The sequence below is a fragment of the Pogona vitticeps genome, chromosome 5, assembly GCF_051106095.1.
Source record: "Pogona vitticeps strain Pit_001003342236 chromosome 5, PviZW2.1, whole genome shotgun sequence".
Lineage (NCBI taxonomy): Eukaryota > Metazoa > Chordata > Lepidosauria > Squamata > Agamidae > Pogona > Pogona vitticeps.
Window position 1 is genome coordinate 12,980,503 of NC_135787.1, and position 18,865 is coordinate 12,999,367.

An 18,865-nucleotide genomic window follows, 5' to 3' on the forward strand; every position below is an offset into this window, starting at 1 on the left:
GGACTTAACAAATTCCAATTGATGCTATGGACCTAGTCTAGTGTGACTTAGTATGCTGAGCAAAAAGATTTCAGCCCCTGAATCAGTTTTAAAGAGCATATCAACCTCAAAATTCACTGCATAGTACAGTACACAGACAGATATAAGAAATCTCGTTGTTTAAGATCATACCATGTAACAAGAATACAGTATCAAAAGTGAAATCATATTTGTTTGAATTAATTCCCTCCCTACTGGGCCTTTTCTGTGGACAATACTGAAAGACCGCTTACAAAGATGCAAGGCAATACAGATTATAATACGGCCTTCTAACCTTTTGTTTACAATATCAACTTTATCATGTATTACCTGGATTCAGTAAGAAGTTCAATGAAATGTTCAAACAATGAAAGATGAAGTTCATAGGGCGCGTGCAGCCAAACCTGTAATGTGAAATATACAACTGAAGTATATTTGTCATAAACCATTTGCTTTAGCCAAATTGCTGCAGACTAGAAGTATCAGGGGCATTAGCTAGAATCCAACTGGCAATTTACACTTGTATAAGTGAAATGGTTTAAGTTACAGAAGCAAATTATTACTAATTAACAGTGTACTGGTAGCTAAGTGACATTATCATAATATTTGAGTCATTACCAGATCACAGTTGTCAGATCACTAATCAAGCAATGAAAACCCCAGAGAACTAACATTAAAGAACGATCTTCCAGCTCAATACCAGCTAGAAGTCAACAAGATTTACTTTTCATTATCCAGTTATATAAAAAAAATTACTGTGACTGTCCACGTGAAGATTAATGCTACAGCCTCAGCCAACGCTGTTATCTGCAAGTTGTCAATATTACTCAAATTTTGCTTAATTATGAGATAAATCTGTAGTGTTATTAAGACAGAAGCAACAAAAGAATAGACAAAAAAGTAAATCCTATGTAAAGCCGATACAAATTCAATTCACAGGATGAATCTCTCCTGCCAAAGCAAGCCCTACATCTAATACGGCATGCACTCCAAAACCTTTATGCAGATTGCAATGGGGCCTTAGATAGAAAATTTAAAAGAAATCAAGCAAAGATTATCTGATCTAGTGCTGGCTAAAGGAGAGTTGCAGGGAGACCAGCTATGTGGGTAGAGTTGTCTTCACAGGTAGCTCAGGACCAAAGCAGGGGAGATCCCACATCCCAAAATGGTGAAGTAACATATCCTCTCCACTAAGGCCAGAAGTCACTGGTAGTAGTTCTGCACAGAAGCAGGCTTGAGCAGGTTAGGTGACACTCCTTGACCCTATGAAATTTCCAGACCAGGGTGGCTTTCTGAAATGAGTAAATCAGTTGTTTACCACTGCCACCTCCCACACATTTCCATGGTCAAGCAAGGATTTGAAGCCAAGCCTCCTGAGTTGTAGCAGAGAATTCTGTCTTCTACAACATACTGGTCATCACAAACAAGTTGTTCCTGTTCTTTGCAGGTGAACATATGCCTTGTTCTCTTTTTGGGCTTTTGCCTCATCTTGGCCTTAATAGAAGTCAAATCTGACACTCAATCTTCCATTTAAAAAATGTCAGTTTTTAAGCGCAGGATAAAGCTTTTCACATTGTACTTCCATAAAAGAATAGCAACAATGTGTTTTGCTGTAGGAAAGCTTTTATTCTGTGGTTCATCTTGTGTTATTTCAAAGAAGATTTTTCTGTCAGATTCTTGAGCTAAGCTCACAACCAACCAACCCCTAAACAACCTCCTTCACACACACAAAAAATAATGCAATGTTTTTTTTAGCAGCTCACATTATAATCAATCACTATGGCTGGTACATTAGTGTCTCTCTGTAAGACAGGTGCACAAAATACTCTGCACTGCACATGAAATATTAGATGCCTCAAGGCAATCTTTTTGTGTAGTGTACTTTGTCTCTCAAGAAACCCAGCTGTCCACAGTTTGCTATCAATCCAAATAACTTCGAACATTTAGCGATGCCCTACATACCTCGAAGTCGCAAAGCAGATCCTGGAAAGCAGTTGAATTTGGGATAATGGATGTTTCATGCCCACTGTCAACAGTCCCCACCAAGGAAAAGGTCAAATGCAGAATGTGACTATTCAGAAGGGAACGCTTCTTCTTTAACAACATTGCCAATAACTGAAATAATACGTGGCAACACATGATTACTTAGTGACAAGGTTTTCATCTTTCACAATCCTCAAAGTATTTTCCAGACAAAGGAAATATCAACTTCATCCAAGCATAATAAAACATTATCATATAGCATGGCAGAACTATTCATATAGCCAGGCTTCCTTGAGTTCAAAGACCAAGTATATATATTCTTTTGTGATAAATTTAATACAAGCATTACAATGAAAAAGGAGAATGAGATGAAATTGACAGTAACTCCAAGTAGCAGGCAGTCTGAAGGTAAAAAAGAATGTTCTCTGATTTTTGCTAGTGATTAGTTCTGCACAGAAGCCATACTTCTCAAAAGGAAAAAAAAACACCTCAGTGGTTGAAAAAGAAATTCAGCCGTGAGAGTCTTAATGTTTGGTCATTCACGAGGATGTAATAGGGAGCTGAAGAAGGAGCAGGCAGCTGCATTTTGAAATACACATTTACCAGAATTTCTAAATCCATTACATTAAGGTTTTAAAATGTTTACTTGGCTTTTTAAAAAAAAAAAAAAAAATTGTTACAGGATGGAAGAAATAATAGTTTGCAAAGCCTGTACTCGTGCCCTGAGAGTTTTAATGCACTTCTACATATGTAAATGAAAGATTTGCCTTACAGACCTTGCCAAATCCTATTTTAAAAGTTTTCAGCCAGCAATAATTTTTGGTACTTATTGAATGCCAGGGCGAGCAATGAAGTGGACTCACAGCACGATCCAAGTCTCTGCTCTACTGCTGATTACAATTCATAATGGCAATCTCTTATTTTTTTAGTCCATTTGCGACACATAAAAATGGGCCAACTGCGCAAAAAATCCTCTTTCTACATTATATGTTACAGACAATAGCATCACTATAGCACAACTGATCTTGGTTTTGTTTCAAATTAGCGACTCCTCTCCCAAGACGGAAAGTCATTCCCATCCAGTAGGAAGAGACTCTTTTATTTGGCCAATACAATTAGTATGTTTTTAAATAACAGGCAAATTAACTCCACCCCTGTGTTGGCTACAAATGTCCTTCAGCAGGGACAGATGGTGCTGCGCCCTTGATTACGCCAACAACAATAGAAGTTCCTTTTCATTTATTTCTCTTCAGGCTCCTGTGTGTTTTTTCCTTTGATTTGACAGCTGATAAGAGTCTCTGCTGAGCTAGCAGATGTCACAGATTTGACCCTCACCGAGCTTCACTTTAACCACAAAGCTGTCACTATCCGAAAATCTTACAGTACACACACATCTACACCGCGCAACTGATTTTAAATAATGCATTATGGATATTTTTAAGTATCAATGCCTGCAGAACAAAGTAATTTACAAATTCAATCCGTAGGAGCTGCTCTGTTTCACTTCACACGCACCTGGTAACCTTTGATCCTTTCCATTTCTTTGCTAGCCAGAGGATTGCTTTTCACCACACACACGAGGGCCTTCACAGCAGCATAAAGTCCTTCTACATCTGATGCCATGGCTACCAGGCCAAGAATGGCGGCTGCTCCACCAATATACTGTAGAGTAGTGGCAACTGGCTTAGGGACAAATGTTCTTACTCCTGAGCATAAGGGATGAAATCCATAAAAGAAATTTAATACATAAAATTACATTACAAAAATCATTTTGAAAAAGAAAGACTACTAACATCTCAGTTTCTCTCAGTTTTCATCTCTGCTTCTCCAAAGAAAAACCCTTAATGAGCAATTAGTAAATATGTTCAATACTTATGGAAAAATACTATATTTCTATTATACCTTAAAGGAAGAATCACAATATTTCTCTTTTCAGTACCACTGGCAAACAAGAAATGAAAAAAAAATCAGTTCAGAAGTGAGAAACCCATGGCCCTACAGATACTGTTGAACTGTAATTCCTGTCAGTCCAAGGCAGCACAGTAAGTGGTGAGGGATTTGGGAGATATAGCAAAGCAATGTCTGTGGGATCAACATATTCCCCATCTCTGCTTTAACAAAAAGCAGGAAGAGGTGATCATTCGACTCAGCAGCCATGTGGGGAGACTCATCCTCCCACCCCTGCCTGGAGCGGCCAGCTGAGTAGGAAGAGAGTAGAGCTCCTGGTGCCATTTGTGGGAAGAGCAGGACCTTTGTGGTCCTGGGACACATGAGTGGACAGGCGGGTCCTGGAGGCGGGACCCTCATTAGGTCCAGCTGGAACGGAATATTCATATTAGTTTACGAATACAAATATTCCCATCTCTACTTTTATTCTGTAGAAGAAGCCAACATCATAGGGGCAAGCTAAAAGGTATGATGATTCAATGCCCCAAGTGTTCATGGTATCTGAGAACATATACAGACAAGAGTTCACCTACTCAAATAAAAAAAGAAATGTATACGGATCTGAGAACTTGGAAGCCTGCAAACCAGCCTCTGGATCACAGTTGAAATGTATTTAAAATTGTACTAAACCATTAAATGAAACATGTGGAAAAGATGCACCTCATCTTACCTAAGTATCCTATCAGAGCTGCACCAATTGTACGTGCAGGTCCGTTCAAATGTCCTGCTGAATTGTGGAGCAGTTTCACTGGAGTGGCATTCTCATGAGATGAAACAACCAACTAATCAAAATTGAGAAAACATGTGTTACTCAATTTAATGAAATGGCAGAACATTACTCAGCACTAACGGAGAGTAAACCAGCCAGATCAAATTTTGAATACATTCATAATATTACCCTGAATTTCCTATATTGAATGATTTCTGGAAGCTAAATAGGATCATCTGGTTAATATTTGGATGGGAGATTATCAGCAAATACCAAGGCTAAGGCTGAGAGTCACATTACTATTGGTCATATTTGACAATTCTGGACTTAATAGACCAATAGTGTGACCCAAGAAGAGAACTTCAAGAATTAATGTAGTCAAAGTTCTGAGCTAACAGAACTATGAAAAGACAAACAACATTTTCTCTGGAACCTTTCAATAAATGATTAGCGAACATGGTTCAATTTGTCTCCATTTACAGAGTTAAGGTACCTCTTTAAATGCATTTCATGGCTGCTCAGAATAAGCTTTGTCTAACCTATAATTATATCTTCAAAAAGAAACAATAGCATTTGTAGAAACAAGAACTAATCCAAGTCTAGAGCAACTCCCAAATTCTAGTATGCTCAGATCAGTCATCATTCTGCAATATGCAAGAGGTTATGAGAACATGTTTAGGCATTAACTACTAATGGACAATCTGTAGTTTATTTACAGCCAAGTTACTAAACAACTAAATACATCAGAACCCGAAGCACGTCGGTACCAAACTAGCAGTACCAGAATACATGTGTGGGTTCCATGTATACACAAATAGACCAGCATAACTGTGCTTGCCCACACATTCCTGAGCATTCACTCATAATGAAAAGCAGTGTCTGCTGATGTGTCGTGTTCAGTTCTGCCCACAGCTATATATCACACCAGTTCTTCAATTAATAAAAACCAGCCATTCCACATCTTGGATGTTTTCAAACTTACCTGCTTGGCTATAGCCTTACTATCCAATTTGTTATAAACTTTTCTAATCTTTGCCACTGTCAGTGAGGAAACAGAGAGTGCATAAAGCCCCAAAGAAACTTTCTCCTCTGGTACCAAGGATACTGGAGAAGGAGCTGCTCCTTCTGGCTTTGAATCTTTACCTTCAGAGAAAGAGAAATACATTTTCTTGTGAGCTGCTGTAGGGTAGGGGGTGAGAAGGAAAGTTGTGATCTGAGCAGTTTTCAACTCAAATCTAGCCTTTAGGTGGCTCGTCTGAAACCTTCATCTTTCAGCATTTCTCTTTTATGTACACACATAGGAAGAGCAAAAACAATAGATGACATATATTGGCCAGAATCCAACTGAATAATTAAACTGGCAAATAACCACTAATTGAAGAGTCTGTGAATGAATGCCTAGTTGTGCACCAGTTACATGACTCAGCTCACGACTAAAAATTCAGTCAAAAGACTTTTTAATAAGCAGCTCTTCACTATTACAAGTTACACTACTGCATTTAGGCTAACACAAATATTCATTTGGATTCTGGGCATTTATGTGCATGTGCATGTGGAGATATGGTGTGCTTGAAAATATATACCCCAGACTTTTAATCAAAACATCTGAAGGCAGTTGCAACAAGAAGCATTTCAGAGCAATTTAGACCACTTAAAATCAGATACTAATAAATGAACTCATTAATCAATTCAAGTCATATCCTTAAACTCATGAAGAACCATATTTTAGCTTGGCACTGAAATAATGCCACTGTTGGCAATGATCAAGCCTTCAAGATGACATAGTAATTCTTAATTCTTATATTTTTTGCCTCAAAACAGAAATCTGATCTAATGATTACTTTCAAAAAGTTAACTTTTCCAGCCAGTACACAGAGAAGAAAAAGTGTGTGTAATTTATTACTTATTTTATATTTATTATAAAATTATAATAAATATAAATTTATTACAAACTACCCCTTTATTATATTTATTATAATAAATATAAATTTAATTTAAATATAAATTATTATAAGTTAATAATTAATTATTAATTTTTATGTATATTACACACACACACACAAAATTTCTATTTTTGTCTGTTATTTTTTAATCTATACAGAACCAAGCCTGCTCATATTTAATGAAAATTATGTTCATAATTTCACACACTAATAGATCCACCATTAAGAACTTTTCAAAATAACGTTGGATATACATATCGCTTTTTAAAGTTTACCACATCACGAAACTGGGGAGGGGGGAAAAACAGAACAAAATTTTGCTTACATGGCATATACACAGCTTGAAAGCTTCCAACATAATTTGGTCCCAGTTCATAGATGGTGCTAATGCTTGATTGAGGCAAGACTTCTTCTAAGAAATAAGTAGGTCCCAATCTCCAAACAAGAGTAGAGAGCTGGCGCTGGGCAGGTGGTGTGCCGATATAGGCGTAAACGGTGCTAACTACTGGTGGATTAGCACAACTTGAACCTCCAGGGCTGCTGTGAATATAGTGAAGCTGTAAAATAGAGACCACTTCTGTGAGAAATATTATCATTTATATTGTATCCTTTATCGCATTAACACAAGAATACTATCACACCAATTGTCCAGAAGTAGTAGTTGCACATCCTGCCCCTGTTTCAACTGGATTAGCTGATGACAAAGTATTTCAACATTTCATGCAGAGTACAATTCTCTACTTAAACTGGCATATATACCAGTCAAAATGCACCAGTCAAAATAGATACAATATGCTAATTTTTCTTAATGCTACATAAAATTACTTTTAATGACTGTGATTTGTTATTAGTGCTGCAGCCCCAAAATAAAACCTTAATCAATTACAAACAGCTTTTCAATCTGATTAAATCAGCATATAATTTACATGTAGGTTACGAACAAAAATATCAGCATACAATTTCCTTGTATTTTTAGGTATGTTTGAAAGGAGGAAATACTGGTTTTAAACACAGCAACAAAGAGAAAGAGAGGGAGAGGGGGGATTTAAAATTTTCAGCTTCATTTTGCAATCACCCTTAATAATTTAAGGCTGCAATCCAGTGCACACTTATCTAAGAGAAAGCTTGCAGAAAAATAAATTCTGAATACATAGGAATGTATTGCACTTCTGAATCTCGGGTGAGAAGCCATTCATTTATAAGTGTATAATTCCTTTGTTCAAATATGCAGTAAATGAATAAATCAGTGTCTTGGCAAGAAATTCCACACTATTAAGTACTGTTACTGTATTTTACATTGGGGGAAAATGCAACAAAGATTTCTGTTTTCTGAACTAGAAGCTACTGTTAGGACAAAGTATGGAGAACAGAACAGTCTCTCTTGGACAAAAGTATCAGACAAGGGTCCACTTTATCTTCCTATTTGTTCAACCATATGCAAAATAAGTACCATTTAAAAATCTGGATTAGAGTCAGATGCTGGAGGAGTGAATTATCAGTGGGCAAAACATTAACAATTGAAGATATTACTAGCAGAATTACACCATATTAGTGCAGGAAAAAGAAATCACTTGCAACAACTCCCTGATGAAGGTTAAAGAAGAAACTTCAAAAGCAGGATTACAGTTGAACATTAAGAAAAACCATGGCTACAAAAGAATTATGTAACTTGACAATGAAAAAACTGAACTTCTTAAACATTTTCTACACTTCGGTTTAATAATCAATTCAGAAGGAGACTGCAGCCAAGAAATCAGAAGAAGATAGACTTGGAAAAGTAGTTTTGAAAGAACTAGTAAAGTTATTTAAATGTAAGGATGAGTTGCTGGAAACAGAGGCCAGGACCATCCATATCATGATGTTTCCAGCTGCAATGTATGGATATGAAAGCCAGACAGCTGATGGGAAAAACCTGATTCAATGGAAATGTGGCACTGGGGACAGTTGTATCAATATCACAAGCAGCCAGAAAGAGAAATAAGTGGGTTCTAGATCAAATGAAGGTTAAATTCTCGCTAGTCACTAACATTGCTAAAGGACATGTGATGAGAAGACAAGACTCAGTGGAAAAGACAATAATGCTAGGAAAAGCGAAAGCAGTAGGAAAAGAGCAAGATGTACCCTGAGATGAACTGACTGAACAAAATAATCCACAGTCTTGAGTTGAAAGACCTGAGCAGGGATGCTAATGACAGGACTTTTTGGAGGTCATTAATTGATGACCTCCAAAACCAAAAATGGAAGTATTAATCTGAAAGAAAGGCATCGACACAATTTCTTATTGTCTGCACAAGCAAAGACTCGTGTGGGTCATCTTTCAATTCAGGGGTGCTGCATTCCCCCCACATCCAGCCAGCTTCTTGCAAGAATGAAAAAGAAATGCTGCCGTTGTATCCCACAAAAGACTGTACATAAAGCAGTTACAGTTTAAGGAGCAGTTGGTAACGAAACGACAGAAGCCTCTGAAGACATAAAGCATTCAACATAGGAGAAAGGCTTTTTGGGAGGAGGTTTTCAAGACTTCTCTCACAATACGCAATAAATCCTGAAGCAACTTTGCCATCTGTTAAAAATATAGCTGTGAAACAGAATTTGTGGTTTATTTTAGCAGCACCTTTGACAAGCAATATCTGCTTCTCCTTCCAGCAGTAAAAGCAGATTTAACCCTCCATCTGTTAGTCTGTGTGGGTATGCATTTTCCCCTTTTAATGTAGTGAATGACTGCCATTCTTGTTTAAGGGGAAAAAATTACACCTAGGAACACCACCTGCCTCTTACTTGGAGGAAGGCTTCTACTTGGAGGAAGGTCACTGCATACAATCCTCTCGTGCTTTTTTCCTCTCTTGCTTAAGATAACTGCAGTCATTTTGCTAGTTCAAAAATAATATTCTCTAAAATTTAAAGCTACTTATAAATTTGTGGCACATGATTAACTGCTTGAAAGGGGTTTGTTGTGTATTCCATCTTTTTAAGGGTGACTTAAAGATAGCTAAAACATGCCCATTTAATAACATACAAGTTATTACAGATATGTCAAATTCAGAAACTAAAGAAGCGCTTGCACTGTTCTTAAAGGTGGCACAAAAAGTTACGACACAATGAAATCAGGAACAATAGAGAAGAGGGGAACAAGCAAAAATTCACAGGCGACTGACTGCTCAGTTCAATAAATCAAACTCCCGGCAACACTGAAATGGCAACAGGCTCATCTTCTGTAAGACCCTCACACACTGCCTGTACACATTTCAGCAAAATATTCTTTTGTTTTACTTTTTTGCTTGTTGGGTGGTATTGAAGAGTGACAGCATCACAAAATAAGCTGTCATGTATATTAGAAAGGCTCTGCTACAAGAAAGAAGGTTTGTGTACTAAAATAAATGAAAAGGAAATCAAGCAAAACTACCAGAGTGCTGATTTACCTATATAATCTATACACTACCTAGGATATATAAGTAGTTGAGAATAAGAAGGCTGCTAAACATCAATTCTCTGTTGCCACTACTAGAAACCAATGTACTTGGAAATATTATGGTAAGGTCTCAGCTGAGAAAGTGCAAACATGCTTCACTATCAGCAGCTGAAAGGGACACGAGAAATTTTTCTTGTTACTTCAGCCAACCAAACCAAAGTCTGTAATGTTTAGCACACTTCAGAAAGAACCCCCCCCCCCTCAATTTTAGTATAAAAATGATGAATGCTTAAGTAGCCCATGACTTGGCCAAAAACACACATTTCTTCCGGGGGGAAAATACAAGCACAGGCCAATAGCACTGAGTGGTCATGTTGCTGCTCTGACAGCTCTTAATAAAGTGGGGAATATTTTATTTAAAACAGAAGAGATGCTGCATACACAAAAACCAACCTGAAGTTTGCTACTGCAGATTTAAATAATGTGGATTATATACTGCTGGGAAATGAACATTCTTTTTCTTATGTTTTCCTGGGTTTTCTTACAGCTTCGCAACCCAGGTACAGAACTGGGTCTTTGGTTCTCGATGACTCATTGTTTGTATGATTGAGGATGACAGCTTCTCTTCCTGCTAACCAGCTATTCTGTATGCCATACAATGTTAGAAGAGATTCCCTGAGGAGAAATTAATATATCCACAGGCCTTTAAGAAGATAGAAGCTAATATGGTCAACTCTGTGTTTCAAGAACACCTGGGTAGGTAAAAATAGTTCTAGTAGTGGCAGCAGTCAACCTGTTTTGACCTCCATTCAGGGATCCTGTGGGGAGACTCAAAACAGGCATGCCAGTCATAGCGGAAGTTAATTGTAAACTGACCTTTATTCTATTCATTTTATTCTAAGCATTAAATTGCAAGTACAGTATGTGCAACATTCTAGGCAATAACAACGAAGGAGGAATTCTGTCATTTCATATGTTAATCTCAGGTTTTAATCCTACATATCAGACCTGGCTTTTTGACAGCTAATTTCCTTTGACTCTATAGCTTGTACAGACTTTGAAGCACGAAGAACTGAACAGTGACTTAACTGCTTAACACATACCTTCAATGTCAAGCCAGTTCTGCTTCTGATACTGTAGTTGGGATTGTACGAATGGGAATAAAGGGCTATGTGTGCTGCAAAGGTTGCATCGGGAATGGGAAGCACATGGCCCTCTAGAAATCTGTGGACTGTAATTTCTATTATATGTCACCACTGACTATGGGTGATTGGAATAGCAGTCCAACAATATCTCAAGGCCTACAACCAGTCTAACTGTGGCATAGCTGATTCCATGCAACCAAAAAAAGCATTAGATTTTTTTGGCATGCATCTAGAACACTGCTGCCACATTGCAAACCACCCCTGAACCAGAAAAGAAAACACAATTTCAAAAGCAGTTTCTGCACTGTCCTGTACCACTGACTATATTATTATTATTATTTATTTTATTTATATCCCACCTATCTGGTCGGGTCAGGACCACTCTAGGAGGCTCTATATTGGCTAGAATGATGGGAGTTGTAGTCCAAGAGCATCTGGAGGGCAACATTCTCCCCATCTGTGGGTTTGACTGAAGAGAAGGAGGCATGGTCAACTATTTCCGATATGGTCAAGTCACACCACTTACCCATAATAGCAAGTCTCCATGTCATAAGAATAGTATTCATAATCTCCAAGTCCCTATTGTAAAACAAATTTAAGGCAACTACCAGTGAACCTGGATTGCATTCTGGCTAAAAACACAAAGTAACTCATGCAGGTCACACTGTGCTTCAAAGGTCATAGCATGTAAGAGAGTTTGCAGTACCTCACACACATTATTTCCAAAAGGATAAGAACGCTGCGGCACTTTACTTACTTTCACAGTGTTTATCAGCTGTCCATCAATGTAAAGTGCAGCAGTGCTGTTTTTTAGCATGCCTTTGCTCATCACAAGAACAATATGATGCCACTGGCCTTCCACTATGTGATCACCACAACGAAAACGAGCACAGCAAGGGAGAATCTCGTAGCAGGAGGACTCTTCACTGAAGTCATCAACTGAAGAGAAACAACTTTTGTTCTTTTTCAATGGCATAAAAAAGGTGTGTCTGCCCCCCACCCAATGATTATATTTAACACATCAAAATACTGTAGCTGTATATCAGGCTAACTCTAATTTGTGTATATTAAGGTTACAATTAGTGAAACTTTAAACTGACTCATTAGTGCACATTAGACTGACTCATGGGTGTACACTAAGGTTATAATTTAGCAGCATATACTGTATGCATCATACTCTGGACACACTGTAAGAAGGCGGGACTTACTGGAAAAGACAAGAATGCTAGAAAAAGTGAAAGGAGGGAAGACTTAACATGAGATGCATTGGCTCAATAAAAGAAGCCACAGCATTTAGTTTGCAAGACTTGATCAGGGCTGCTAATGGAGGTCATTAATGCACAGCATCACCACAAAGTCTAACATGCCCTGAGAGCACACATAACAACATGCATGAACCAACTTTAAGATTCTCTGCATAATTAGGATTGCAATTTTGCAATCTTACTTTGTAGACAGCCCATAAATCAGAGTTGCTCAAACTCATCACCTTTTTCTCACTGCAACAAACCACCGTTTATCAGTTACATTAATACACACAGGTAGGCAAGAGTCAGGATGTTTCTCACCATAGTTCTGAAGAAGCTCTTCTTTAGTAGATACAATCAATGAACGGTCTTTTACAGAGAGGACAATAGCAAGGCATATGTAATGCTGCTCAGAACTGTTTGCTCGCCTTACAACCGTAAGCAGTCTAACTGGATGATGATTTGGGGTTGTGCTAAAATGTTCTACACAAAACCAACATGAATAGCTCAGACCAGACGGTGGTGGGAATAGCCTTTCTCCTGTAGACAAAAAAAAAAAAGTATTTAATTAGAACTGATGGGGAATAGCACAAAAATATTATATCCATTGTCCCTTCACAGTTCTGAACAAGCTTTCCCACATTTAATATTCATGAAGATGCTTAAGATGGAACTCTTTAAGGAGTTTCTTCCCCCAAGATAGTTGTGGGAGTTGGTTTCATACTATGCTGCCATCATTTGGTATTTAGTTTGGATTTTAATTTAATTTTGATACTTATTATTGTGTATTCTGGGGCTTTGTTTGGCATTGGGGGTGGTTTGGGTGCAATTTATATATTGTTTACTGCCCTGAGTAATATGTGTCATTAAGTCAGGCAGTATAAAAATGACTAAAATAAATACACAGTTGTTCACATACAAGTATGCCATAAGCGACAACTAAATAAATTTATACTATTTACCATTGCAATATGTATAATTTAACTTAAAATTCTATTTCTATAACAATAGGGTTTTTTTTAAAAAGATGGTACAATGCTTTCTATTTTCAGTACATGCAAAAAGATTTACTTTAAACTTCTGAAAATAAATGTTAACATTAGTGGAAGTAAACTGTATATCAAAAAGCTGGAGAAAGCACCAAAACCACCCAACACGATCACAGCCAAGGATGTACCTGTTCCAATTCCACTGACTACGGTGCCATCAATAAGACCTGTTGTTACCACATTGTTGGTTGGTGCATTGTGAGGTGCCAAACTTGGCAGGAATAGACAACTGTTAAATAAAAAAACAACGAGTTAGGACTATCACAAGATCCTGAACATAAATGTTCAGGGTAAATGAGAACGGTCTTGTGTCACTATCATTTACATAAGGGCATGAAATAAAATAAGCCACAGGCATTCACTACATTTCACAATAAGCTGCACATGACCTAAGCTTTTGGCTTCCAAGTAAAGTAATACAATAGTCCTTAGAAGTTGGAATGGTCCTGTACAGGTACTACCTGTCTTTTACCTATTTTTCAACTGACACATTACTTTCTTTGCATTACAAACAAACATACATGCACATGCTTCCTTGATCTCAAAAGTTACGTTTTGAGCTTCTCCATAAGTTATGTAAACCATAGTTAATATACATTAAATGTTATCACTGCATTCATGGTAAATGCATGGTAAATATGACGTCTAGAAAACTGATACAAAACAGTAGGTAAGAGGGAGAGAAGACTCAAATTCCACAGCACAGCCTCAGTCTTGTAATGACTGAGCTACCACTACATCTTAGCAGAATTGCTCATTTCCTCCAGGCAGGAATAAGAATTAATTTTAAGGAGATAATTCTTCACATAATCATTTCAAATAAGAGCATTAAGACTGTCATAATGTGACATTATGACAATTAACTTTTAGAAATTAAACCTCTTTATAGATCAAAACAACACAAAATCTAAGTAACTTAGACCAGGATTTCAAAAACAGCTAAGCTGTATATTCAAGTCTACATATCTGATTAAGGTAATCAAATATGCTGTTTCATGATCACTAAACTGACTTTCTAAAGCAACTGTTTGAGAAAAGAATTCTCCACATCTGCTTCTTTTTATCAAGTGGAAACCAGTGCCACCTCTTAATAAGAAGTGTGGTGGATGAGATGTAAAAGAGGCCAAAGGCTTTTGCATGGGGGGCTTCAAAAAGGTGAAAACATGCCAGCTGCTAAGCACCAATCTGGCAGGCATAAAAATTTATCCTCCTTGGCCTCCAAAGGCAATCAACATATGCTAGGCGCATCGATGCAATAAAAGGGTGGGTGGCTCATGCTGCCTGCTCAGTGGAGAGAGTCCAAGCAAAGGAGGAAGAGAATCTCTCAAGATGCCAGGATCTCATGAGATTCTGACTCAACTATTTCACCACAGAAGTGTAGCAACATGTGGGCTCTTCTCAAGAAGCTTTGAGGCAACAATTGCCTCGTCACAGGACTGCCATCTCCCCAGCTCTCTGCAACCCACCCCCAGGAAGCCACCTGGGGAGGGGTGTTTTTAACCATGCATTAAATATATATTAAATCTACACATGTTTATTTTGGGGGATGATTTTTATTCCAAATTCAATAGGTACAGAAGATGCATTAAATGGGAGTTAGCCTTCCATAGCATAAATCATAGGTTCAAATACGAACACCTTTTAAAACAAACATATCATTTTTAAAGAGAAAAGAATGAAACACAAGCTTTCATAAAATCTTACCCAAATCCTTCAAGAGATGTGTCAAATTCAACAAATGCAGGAGTAACTGATGATCCATGAAGTCTAATATCATGTGGAGTTGTCATGGAAACCAAACATTTCACCCTCGTCAGGGGTACTGTGCTTCCTTCTGCTGGTTTTAGAAGACTTTTACTTATCCTGTAGTGGTTATCTTCATGTAAACTGAACACACAGTCAGTACCCAGACCTTCCATTGAGGTAACCATACTATCTACAGTAGAAGTTGAAAAACAAAACATTTTTTTCCTTCATTATGAGAATTCATTTCAGTTCCCTTGGCCAAACTGACAACAAATGACAAAAATAAAATTAAATAAATAAGGGAGGGAAGGGAAGTGAGACAAATGGGAGGGGTGAAAAATACGTTTTATATCTTGCTATAAAGTCAGCTCAGTAGTTGTCATACAACATTCAACATGGCGAAGCCACTTTGGCTGGCTGTACATAAAGCTGAACCCATATTTATAAGCAGATGCCTGCAAAACGAGGACTCAGAACGGTAATGAAAATTTCATTTAAAGAAATACAAGGTTACAAACACAGACTAATATATCTCAATGCAACCTATGCAAGTGAAAGTATTAAAATGCAATTAATTGAGCATAATGCAAGCATTATAGAGTAAAACAAAAGGAAAAGGAAAAGTTAAAAAGAAAAAAGACCAAAAGATATATCCTTCTCTTATATCTAATAAAAGGGACTTTTCCACAAAAGCTCATATTAAAAACAAACATAAGTTGGTCTTCAATCTGCCACCACATTTTTTTCACTTTTTATTTTTATTTTTTTACCTATTATGAATTCCAAGAAAGTCAATGAATAAAGTGAAAAAAAGACTCAAACTGAATTGTAAATTGCACTGAAGGTTTGTTGTTTTACTCCTTCCAGTTATACACAGTGACATGTGATTTATTGCTAATCTATGAAAGAGAGCAGACCTGCTGGATCAATCACTGAATGTAAGTCAGCACCTGTTTAATACTTACTGAGTCAATGGGTCTACTCGATTTGGGACAACCAAGAGGATATTGAAAGAGAAAACAGTGAAAGGGCTTTTTTTAAAAACTGGATTAATGAAATTTCAACAGTTCAAGACTGTGAGCTAGAACAGATCTATACCATCTGTCATGGTTAAGAGATCAGGGACATCAGCAGGACTGGATGCTCCTATTTTAACCCCAGCCTATATTCAGTACTATTTACTCCATAATTAACCATAATTACAGGGGATCTCAGAACAATGCATTATTAAAGGATAATGTAATCAAACATTCCTAGAGTATCTAAGATTTGTAACCAGGATCTGAAGGTTGTTTCAGATCCTCTGTCCTAGAGAACCCTAGTTAGCTTGTGACTACAATACATCTTGCTGGAAAAAGTTAGTCACAGTGAGCTCTGGTTGAGAAAATGCTTGTTCCAGAAGAAGATCTGAAAGGGAGAAAGCATGCAGTCCTGTGGTTAAGCCCATATTAGATCTGAACCAGCCTTTGCTGTTACTTTAATAGACTTTTCAAAAGACACACTAACTTCAATGAATTTTCACTTGCCTATGCTCTGAAACACTGCTAAAACATGACTGGATAATAGAACTACTGTACCCCAAATATATTTCAAATGTTTGCACACTTACTTCGCATTTCTGGCTCATAACTGAGTGAGCTTGGCTTATGTACACGATATCGCTTCAACAATTTTTTGTCCCAGGCTCCACAATTCAGTGGATTTCCCAAACGTAAAAATTCCCTAAGGAAAAATGAAGAGGGAAGAGGATCAGTTTAAGACATTAAAGTTTGCTTCTATTTGACAGATGTAAAGGCTTCTTTTCTATACTGTATTTTACCTTCCAAGTATTACAGAATTGCACCATAAACACAAAATAGTGTTTTAACAGTGCAAATAGCCTATAGACCTCTAGCTATCATATTTCTGAAGAAAGTCACTAGTATATACAACAGTTGCTGAAACACCGGGCAAGCTGAAGGGGTTTTCCTATAAAGGTACCGTGTGTATAGATTTTAAAATCTTGTTGTTGGGAGCATGACAATGTGCATCATCTCAAAGCCTAGGAAAATTTGGACTTTACATTTACACTTCTAGGTATCTGTTGGAACATCTGGGAACCAACAAAAGATAGCAGATGCAATATTATAAACTGGCTAGACTAGGTTTTCTTTATTTCTATGTTTCTTTACATGCTTTATATTGTGCATTTCTTCCAAGACAAGAATTCAAGAAGGCACACAAGATGATTAAAAAAGCAGATAAAACTGAACCATAGATAAAACTGAACCAGTATATTGAAATACTGAAACGCAGGTAAACAGAATATTGTATTAGAGCAACACGAATAAAAGAACAATTTTAAAACAGGACAGTAAAAAAAATACACGTACACCAGTTCAAACTATTTTCTAAGCAGCCAGACAGCTTCCAAAAACCTGCTTTAAAAAATCCATGCTGAACAAAAGATAAGAAGGAAGGAGCCCTATTATGTCCAGCCAACTGCAGGAAATACAGCAAGCTTACATTTTTTTTCCCTTCTAAAACAAATGAGAAGTGAAAGAGAGGCTACAAGCATATCTCCATTCTACAGAACCTATATGTGAAATGGGAAAACATGTGCAGAACCTTCACATGAAATTCCTCCCATCCAGATGGGGTTAAGCATGCATGTGGCACGCTCTTCCCTTACCAGCACCAATTGGCAATTCACAAGGCCACATCTACTAAAAGATGGGTTTCTGCTCATAGTAGTTCAGTCACTCCAAGAAATCTACAAAGCTTGTTCTTAGACAACAGCTAGACTCCTAGTGCTGTTAGCAGAATGGCCACTTGCCATGCCTAACTAAGGAGGTGCTAGGGTGCTATGTGCCTGGCCATGCAACTGAGACACACCCCACCACTTCAACAATTAGCTACAACTGACTGGTCACAGCAAATTACACAGTCTTTTTGTGAGTACCCATAAGATTCTGGTCAGTACTTTTCTAGCTTATTCTTCCTTCCCATACTAAAGGATAAACAATAAAACACAGATCTGAGAGTGACTGTAAGACATTACACTGTTTCACAGATCACCAACTTTGCTATTTACAGCATAACAAGCAGCTCTAAAGTATGGAGATTATCCCACTGAAGATAGAAAATGTTATGTGTAACCAGTCTTCAGCACTGAGCTATCTTAAAACATTCTGGCTTGTGAGACAGAACCATCTCATTCCTTCATCACCATGAAAATCAAGGAAAAAGTCACATTATTCTTGTTCACATGTTTTATGCCAAGCAATTTTACTATTTTATTTCTATGAGAGTTCATAATTCCCAAACTCTTAAAATCTCGTCATTATGTGAATAATGAAGGTCTGAATTAAAGTAATCCTTCCCATTTACCTCAGCACCATCGGCTCCAATGCCTGTGAGGCCAGCCTTTCAAACATCCTCTGGAGTGGAGGATGTAAAGGGTGGTCTTCATCAGCAAGAGCAGCACTACATCTCTGCAGAAGTCGTGCATGGAGTCCAGCCTCACACATGACTTGCTGATTTCTTTCCATATGCACTAGAGATTGCAAGATGTTGACAACGGCAAGCTGAAGATCAAGGGTGTGCTATAAATTGTACATGTACATAAATAATATGAAAAAAAATATGTTAGAAAATTCTGAAGTAAAAAAAATGAATTAAGACAATTGC

At 37.4% G+C, this 18,865-nt stretch overlaps 1 protein-coding gene across 6 annotated transcripts in view; it reads right to left on the reverse strand.

Moving 5' to 3' along the window:
• The window catches only part of WDFY3 (WD repeat and FYVE domain containing 3), a 169,762-nt gene that overhangs the window by 61,633 nt on the left and 89,264 nt on the right, over positions 1-18,865 (reverse strand). For all 6 annotated transcript variants that reach the window (XM_020801740.3, XM_020801741.3, XM_078394522.1 and 3 more), the window contains 12 exons: positions 18,566-18,780; positions 16,806-16,918; positions 15,155-15,386; positions 13,579-13,679; positions 12,723-12,941; positions 11,912-12,093; positions 6,926-7,157; positions 5,640-5,800; positions 4,619-4,730; positions 3,517-3,707; positions 1,981-2,133; positions 349-422 (listed from right to left, as the gene is read on the reverse strand). In XM_020801740.3, the coding sequence (XP_020657399.3) occupies positions 349-422; positions 1,981-2,133; positions 3,517-3,707; positions 4,619-4,730; positions 5,640-5,800; positions 6,926-7,157; positions 11,912-12,093; positions 12,723-12,941; positions 13,579-13,679; positions 15,155-15,386; positions 16,806-16,918; positions 18,566-18,780 (1,985 nt within the window). The remainder of the gene's footprint in view (positions 1-348; positions 423-1,980; positions 2,134-3,516; positions 3,708-4,618; positions 4,731-5,639; positions 5,801-6,925; positions 7,158-11,911; positions 12,094-12,722; positions 12,942-13,578; positions 13,680-15,154; positions 15,387-16,805; positions 16,919-18,565; positions 18,781-18,865) is intronic.